We start from the raw sequence: 8,307 nt of genomic DNA, 5'->3' as shown, positions 1-8,307 counted from the left end.
AGAGTCTGGAAATGTCTTTGGGCACGTCCCCTCCTGAAAGCAAAGCATTCACCAAAGGGAGCCAGACTATTTGGGGAAATTTGTCTCTCTTGTGGGGACTGTTCTCTGTGGTCTGTCCACACTATGGCTGTGGAGCCAGGCCCCCTGGGGAAACCATACTCTGCCTCTTGCATATGACAGCTCAGACAGGCCTGGCTTCATTCCAGCCCCCAGGACAGGCTCATTTGCTCTCTGGCTTCCCTGGGCAGGCCTGTCTGCTGCCAGGCCAGCTAGACCTGTCTATCCTTTGGCTGCAGGGACAGGTCTGACCATACACTGGCTGCCCAGTCGGGCCAGTCTGCACAGCGACAAGCTGATATTAGCCCAATAAAGAAATGCTGGCCATGGTATGGTCGCTACGCCCACAAGACTTGAAAAACAAAATACCTTTATTTAGTTATCATGAATTTGCAAACAGAAAGGAGTAGAAAATCTAACACTGCTTCATCAGAGGGCTGACCCCAGGGTCCCAGGGGCAGCTTGACCAAAGCATCCCAGGCCAACCTACCTCCCTAGTCCTGGCTGGCCCACCTAACCCGTGGGAAGCTGGCCCAGATGATTCTAAGGGTCTCTGTGGCTCTTCTGAAGACATCCCCTCTCCACATCAGCTGAGTTTTGTGAGAGACAGCTGGTGGGATGGGCTGTGGCACGTGGCAGGCAGTGGGACTTGGCCTTGGGTTGGGCCATCCTCGGGGAGAGCTGTGTGTCGGAAGACATGTGTTGCGGGGCAGGGAGGGGGATGGGCCTGGGCAGGGACACAGCTGGGGCAGAACCGGACTACTCTTGTGTCTTCATAAACTGAAGGCAGTGGCAGAGTTTCTGGAGGTGGGGCAGAGACCCTTCGCCTCTGGCCCTGCAGGCCCCCATCCTCTGGGAAGGAGTGGCCAAGGCTTGAAAGACTTGAGTTAGAGTCCTGGCCCTGGCACTATTTGCTCAGAGACCTGGGGCAAGTGTTTTAAGCTCACAGAGCCTTAACCGTGTGATCTGGAAAGTGGGCCCAGATAGCCCCTGCCTGCTGCCCTCCTAGGTCATCACAGTAGACATGTCACAGCCAGGGCTTGAGCCATGCTGCCTCTTCATTCTCCAGGGAAGGCTCCCACTTACAGTGTTGCCCTTCTGAGCCTCCGTTGTCTGAAGAGTGGAGCTAATTCTGACCTCTCGAGAGTGGGAAGAGTGTGTGAGCCTGGCTCCCATCAGGTGCTCAGAAAAGTAGGTATGTTGAGATCCTGCCCTTGGCCCCAAGCCTGGAGGCCTCCCCGGGCCCCCGCAGCCCTGCAGGCTCAGACGTTGGTCTCAAGCTCACTAATCTCAATGGTGCAGTGGTCTGGACAGGTGGTAGCTGACTCCTCGTCCTGTTCCACCTGGACGGGGACATGGTGGGGACAGGTGGGGCCCAGAGTCAGCTCTGAGGCCTCAGCCACGCTCTTCACACAGCCATTCTGCTGGGTTGCCACAATCTCCTGGAGGCTCACAGGCTTGGTCTCACAGGGCAGCAGTTTCTGGGGAGGGGAAACAGGCCTCGGTAGCAGCAGGAAGAAGTGAGGTTAGATGCTGGGGTGGATGGAATGAGCAAACCATGTGATTGGTTTTCCTACAGATGAGCTGTGGGACCTTGAGAGGTCACCCAGGCCCTCTCTGGGCCCCAGTTCCACTCTGTCCTGCTTCCTTCTGAGCCTTCCTTCTGAGGGACCACACAGTCCAGCAAGGGAGTCGGTGGCTCCCCTGCCTGACCCCCCATGGAGTGGGCTAGCCTGCTCCACAGAGTTACGGAAGGAGCCCTGAGAACCACAAAGCCCTGTGCCGCCCAAATGAAGCTGGTTGGTGGACAAATACCACCTCCCCACAAGGGTCCAGGCTCCCTGAGGGCAGGGCTCTCTCTTCCTTTGTTCCCCTCGGCTCCTCCTATGATCTACCACCACAGTGAGGGCTCAGCAAGCAGCTGCTAGAGGACTCAGTCACCCCCATACAGAGACCAAGGCCAGAGGGCTGGGCAGAAGGCTGCTCTGAGGCCCTGCCTCCAACCCAGCTCTGCCCTCTCAGTGGGGGTGGGGAGGGTAGGAGGGTGGGGTAGTAGGAGGGTGGGTTGGGGGAGGCTCTACTCTCACCTCAGTGCCTGTGTCCTGAGTGAAGTCCTTCCGGCAGATGTGGGCCATGATCCCTGCGGCCAGTGCATCCCCCAGCACGTTAATCATGGTGCGGAAGCGGTCCCTAGCGAGCCAAAGTGGCCAGTGAGCAGAGACTACTTTCTTTTTTTCCCTAGGGGTTGCTGGTGGAGGGCAGTGCTCACCCTGGCAGCACTGGCGGCCAGCAGCCAGGCCAGAGCCCACAGCAAGGTGACTTTCTAGTCCTCTTGAACCTACCAGCCCCCCGGGGGGCTGTGCCTGAGCAGGTTGACCCACGGCTGTCTTCAATGGGCACATCACCGTGCCCATGCTTAGAAGGGCCTGGGCTGGGTCTAATGCTCAACTCCCACCCTGTGGAAGTTCCTTATCCTTTTTGAACAGGGATAGGCACATTTTCAGTTTTAACACTGGGCCCCACAAGTTATGTAGCCGGGCTGGTGTCCGTGAGCAAGGCACCCCCACTAGGCCACACCACGGCCGTTCCCTGGGCTGCCTAAGGGGTGGGGCAGGTGAACCTCACTCACAGAGCCCAGTCGACAGCGATGATGAGGGTGATGTCGTCAGTGGGCAGTCCCACAGAGGTAAGCACGATGACCATGGTGACGAGCCCAGCCTGGGGGATGCCAGCTGCCCCGATGCTGGCCGCAGTGGCCGTGATGCTGCAGGAGGGGCAGGGAGAGGAAGAGGAGGAGCAAGAGGGGCAGGCCTCGCTGCTGGGGCCCTGGCCCCAAGAAGAAAGCCAGAATGCCAGGGCCTCTGGGGACAGCCATATGGGGCAGGGTTTGTTAGGGAAGCCACAGTGGGAAGTTCTCGCGGTGGAGGGGTGGGGCGTGGCCCTGCTCAAGGTCCTCTGGCCCAATGGCCTCCATCCAGGGCCTCAGCAGAACCTCCTGAGGAGTTTGTGGAGAAGCCTGTGCCTGGAGCCACTGCCTCTGTAGGGGTCCAGGAAGCTGACCAGAGAGTCAGGTCAACCAGCACATAGCTCTCTGCCCAGCCTCCCTCTGGGGCCTGGTTCCCAGGGCCAGACTTGTGTCCTCGGGCTGACACGCAAGGCCTTCCCCACAGCCCCTGCCCCTCACCCCAGCACCCCTCCCTCAGTTCCGGCCACACTAGCAGTCCCTCATCCCGTCCCTAGCCTCTGCTTGCCCTGTGCCTGCCTGCAGCCCCCTCTCTGCCCTGCATGTCCAGACTGCAGGACCTCTTCTGGGCCTCAGCTTCCCAGCCTGCTCAGAGCTCCTCCTCTGCAGGGCGCTGCTGGAGAAGGAGCCCTGAGTCACTGGCACCAGGTCACGTGTCAGCCACAGCACTGACTTGCTATGTGGCTTGGAACAAATGTCTTCCCTACTCTGCACCTCAGAGACCCCCCTCCAGATCTGGGAGCTCAAGGATCCTGAAGGCCCTTCCAATGCCCTCCTCTCCCCCACCAGTCCACACTGGGTATGGGTGTCAGGTGTGTACCTGATGGTGATGATCTGGCCGAAATCCAGCTCATAGTTGTTGACCTGGGCAATGAAGATGGCAGCCACGGCCTCGTAGAGTGCGGTGCCGTCCATGTTGATGGTGGCGCCCACAGGCAGCACAAAGCGGGCAATGCGCCGGTCAATGTGGTTGTTCTCCAGCAGGCACTTGAAGGTGATGGGCAGTGTGGCTGAGCTGTGGGCAGAGGGCCCAGTGTCTACCCACCACCCTCCTCTGGGGCCTCTGGGCTGCCTTCCTGCCGGGGCAGGAATCTTGCCCCCAACCCAGGCAGCCTGCCCATCACTGGGGAGAAGAGGCTGAAGGAGCTTTGCAGTGGTCTCAAGTGGCATCCTTGGGGAGTGTGTGATCAGTGGCCCAGCCGGGCCTGCCTAGGCCTAACGCCCAAGAGACCCCCACTGAAGGCAAGGGTTGGGAAAGGAGTTACCACCAGCAGAGCACCTACTACGTGCCAGGCTTGTGCTTTACACACTCCTCCGGTCCTCTCGGCTTCCTGTTAGAGACGGCTTTTGAGACTGTCTCACAGATGAAGAAACAAGTCCAAAGGACACAAGGGGCTGACTCGGAATCACAGCGCTGTGCCACGTTTACATGAAGTGGCCACTTGCTGGATTTCGATTCCAGCCGCCCACTAGCCAAGTGGCTCTGGTAGCTTCCTCAACCTGTGTGTGCCTTAGTCTCCCTGTCCCACACGATATCTAGATCACAGCACTATTAGGGTGGTTCAAGGAGAAAGCGCTTCGAACAGTGTCCGGGACTTTGCAAGCATGCAGGCAGCAGAGGCCCCTGTGACTGCTGTTCTCGTGTTTGCGACTAGAGCTCCTGGTGGCTGTGCTGAGATGAACACTCAGGTTGGTGTGGCCCCAGGGCCCTTCCTCTGCCACAGGCCACTGCCTGGGGGCCCATGTCCACTTCTCAGTGTGCTGGGCCCGAGGCTGTGGCTCCTGCCAAGCAGGAGATGGTCCAGGGCTCCTGACTGCAGCAGGGCTTGGCCTGTGGCCTATGGCCTGGGGGCTGGCAGCCACTTGGGACTTGGTCTTTCCTTTCTGCCTCCTGGCCCTGCCCTGCATGGAGGTTCCTGGATGAGGCTTCTGGGGCTCCTCCCTGGGGCTGTGCTCCTCCTCAGTGCTTCCTGAGGTGCTTCAGCTGCCAAGGGAGGGGTCATGTGGCTGTTGAGGAAGGAGCTCTGTGGTAGCCTTCGTTCCCATTTGACAGACTGGGAAGGTGAGGCCCAGAGAAGAGAAGGCAATAAGAGCTAGAAGGAAGAGCTAGACTTTAGCTCCAGAGAGACACAGGCCCCAGCTTAGGTGACTTAGCTAGGACATTTGCTGTGGGGAAAACCACCCCTTCTTCATGGAGTATAGATCACTTTCTCCTGCAATGTAGACAACGGTTTTGCATGACTTCCACCCTCTGGGCTCCATTGTGGGCTGGGACCCTGGAGAGTAGGTGCTATCTCATCTAGCCCAGACCAGCCTTCTTGCCCTGTGGCGGATTATCTCCACTCATTCCCACAGCAACCCTACAAGGCAGGGGTTACCATAAGCCCCAATCTCTGAGTGAGGGAATGGATGCCGAGGGAGCTCAAGTGACTTGCCCACAGCCATACAGCCAGTGGGTGATGGAACCGTGATTCCAATCCCCACTGGCTAGTGACACTGTCCATGTTGTGAAAGGGCATCCCACCAGGGTGTCCCCGTGGCTGTGGATGGGCCAAGTCCCTAAAAAATGCGGGGCCCTACTCCAACAGGAGCAACAGGAGACACAAATGTAGCTTCATCCTTCTTCAGCTGTCCCAACCCCAGCTCTGCGGAAGCCACACCCACCTGGACTGAATAGGTCTTAGAGATGCAGGTAGTAGGGGAGGGAAAGGCGTTAAGAGGCAATAAGGGGTTTCTGCCTCTCAGTGGGCAGGTGGGACCTCAAGCAATCCACTTAAAGAATCGGTCTCGGGGCGCCTGGGTGGCTCAGTGGCTTGGGCCTCTGCCTTCTACTCAGGTCATGATCTCATGGGATTGAGCCCCGCATCAGGCTCTCTGCTCAGTGGGGAGCCTGCTTCCCCCTCTCTCTGCCTGCTTCTCTGCCTGCTTGTGATCTCTGTCTGTCAAATAAATAAATAAAATCTTAAAAAAAAGGAATCGGTCTCATTACCATAGGTACCTCCAAGTTTGTGGAGTGGGCCGTACGGACACTTGCCATGGTTCCATGGCTATGGACATGTGATGGCTGGACAGATGAACAGAGTTCAGCCACTGCCATCCCCTACCCTGCCCATCCCTCGGGGCTACCTGGAGGAGGTGGCCAGTGCGATAAGCAGGGCCTGGAGGACGCCGCGGATGAACACAATGGGGTTCTTTCTGGTAATGAAGAAGTAAAGCAGGGGCAGGATGAAGAGGCCGTGGACCACCAGCCCACACACCACGGTGATGGCATAGAAGCCCAGCTTCTTTCTGACGGCCGTTGGGTCGTCCATCTCCAGGATCTTGCCAGCGATGAGGAACACGATGCCGAAGGGGAAGTACCTGGGGGCAGGGTGTGGACCGGCAGCCAGCTCAGGGCCAGGCAGGCAGGGGTCCCAGGCAGCCTCGGCACCACATCGCTTCCTGGCCCAGGGCCCCCTGAGCCTCCTGGGGCTCCCGTGAGGACCGAATGAGACTGTGTACCAACATGCCCAGCAAATAGCGTCATTTGTACCCTGACCCTCAACCAGCCCAGCCCTGCACAACTTCTGGCCTCTGTGCCTTCCTGTCTAGGCCTTTGAGGAGTGCCCTGCCCTCAGCAGGCCTTCCTTCCAACCCAGCAGTGCCACAGACTTCATGCATGACCTCCGGCAGGCCTCTGCATTTCCCCATCTGAACGGTTGGACTAGAAGATTCCTAAGTCCTGAGCTCTGAACCAAGAGCAGCAGCTGGTTCTTGCTTCCAGTGTTCCCCTTCTCTAAAAGCTGAGCTGATGAGACTCCATGTGATGGGGAAACTGGGCCAGGAGAGCAGGGCCACGATTTGCTTGGAACTTTCTCCCAATGGGCCTGACTAGGCCAGAAAGGACAGGGCCAGAGCTGGAACGAGGCCTGGTCAGGGCTGCTGGGGGTGGGGGGGTGGGGGGTGGAATCTGACGGAAAATGTGTTAGCTCTGGAGGCCATAGGCCAGGCCTGAGCCTCCTGGGTAGCTTTCTGCTTACATTAGGAGAGCAGAGGAAGGGACTGTGTGCCCCTCCGTGGGCACAAGGCAGGGCTGGAAGGGGGTGGGGTGAAGGCAGAAGAGGGCGCTCCTGCCCCCATGAGGCTTACCACACAGCCACTGCTACAATCTTCATGACAGACTCATTGAGGCACTGGCAAAAGCTGACTAGAGGGGCTCCGTTTTCACCCATACGGCCCAGCATGATGCCTGCAGGGGCAGGAACACACAAACTTATCATGGATTCCACAGATGCAGAGGTGCACCCGCACACACTGGTGGCAGAGTGGGGACAGAGCCACATGTGCATGGAGCCTGCAGGCCTCGGCCAACTTCCCAGCAGCCTTTGACATACCAGTGCTTCCCGCCACCTCTCCCTTCCTTCTCCTCAGTCTCCACCACTGGACCAGGAATCTCCTCTCATCCTCCTCTCTTCCATAAAAAGGCTCCCTGCCAAACACCTCCCACTGGCTCCCTGAGCCCTCAGACCATCACCAAGTTCCCTGCTGCTCCAGGACCCAATGCATCTGACCCCTGTCCACACCTCCCACCTCCACCTGGAGCTATTTTTCACCTCCTCACTATGCTCTGGCATCATCGGCCTTCCTTGTGTTTCTAGAATACATCAAGCTTCTCATTGACGCAGGGCCTTTGCCGACGTAGGACCTGGTGCCTGAAACACTGGCCGCCCAGCTCTGCACACGGCCTGAAGACCCGCCAGGCCCCTCAGCACATTCCCTGTTCTGCTCTGTCTCATCTCTTTCTGATCTATTTATATCACTTATTATAACTTATAACTATTATTTTCCAGTTGTCTGTTGTTCCTTCCTGTCTCCTCCAGCAGAAAGTTAGCTCTGTGAGGGCAACAACAGAATTGCCTTTGCCGGCATATTGTAGGTGCTCAATGATAAGCACCCAATGACTGAAGGAGCAAAGGAAGGAATAATAAAGCCTTTCCTGGAGCCCCTATTATTCCCTTACCTCCAGGAGTACCATCAGGCCGCTCCTGAAACAGTGAGAAGGGACAGCTGTCCCTTCTGGTGACACAAAAAAAGCACTCTGTGGTTACTCTTGGAAAGCTTACTGGCAGTGTGCTTGGAGGGACTCACCACCTAGCTCAGCTGGGGAGAAGCAGGGCTGGGATTTGAACCCTGGCCTATATGACCAAAGAGAGGCCGTTTCCCTGCCCCAGAAGCCTTGAGCCCACACTGTCCACAGAAGAGCTACCAGATGGTGATGGGATGACATGCAGGCCCTGCTGCTATGGGTAGGAGAGGCTCAAGTTGGAGGTAACACAGCCTAGCCCTACCTGTCTGGCCTGTCAAAGGCTGGCTGGGCTCAGACCCAGGTCCCCTGCCAGCTCTATCCCTCCCTGGCTAAATCAACCTCCACTTAAATTTCCCTGGAGGCACCTGAGGGCTCTGGCTGCCTGCGTGCTAGTGTGCACGGGACCCAGGGTGTGGCAAGAGGCCTCCTGCAATAGTTAAGG

General features: G+C 57.9%; 1 protein-coding gene across 1 annotated transcript in view; it reads right to left on the bottom strand.

Annotated features, from left to right (window-relative positions):
• Nucleotides 1-448: 448 nt before the first annotated feature.
• The window catches only part of SLC1A7 (solute carrier family 1 member 7), a 44,440-nt gene continuing 36,581 nt past the window's right edge, over nt 449-8,307 (bottom strand). The window contains exons 6-11 of the mRNA XM_032302039.1: nt 6,929-7,028; nt 5,927-6,160; nt 3,621-3,815; nt 2,687-2,821; nt 2,145-2,247; nt 449-1,538 (exon numbers count right to left, since the gene is read on the bottom strand). Coding sequence (XP_032157930.1) covers nt 1,320-1,538; nt 2,145-2,247; nt 2,687-2,821; nt 3,621-3,815; nt 5,927-6,160; nt 6,929-7,028 — 986 coding nt within the window. The 3' untranslated portion in view covers nt 449-1,319. The remainder of the gene's footprint in view (nt 1,539-2,144; nt 2,248-2,686; nt 2,822-3,620; nt 3,816-5,926; nt 6,161-6,928; nt 7,029-8,307) is intronic.

This window comes from Mustela erminea, chromosome 10 (assembly GCF_009829155.1).
Source record: "Mustela erminea isolate mMusErm1 chromosome 10, mMusErm1.Pri, whole genome shotgun sequence".
Classification (NCBI taxonomy): domain Eukaryota; kingdom Metazoa; phylum Chordata; class Mammalia; order Carnivora; family Mustelidae; genus Mustela; species Mustela erminea.
This window is presented reverse-complemented; position numbering and strand designations above follow the sequence as displayed.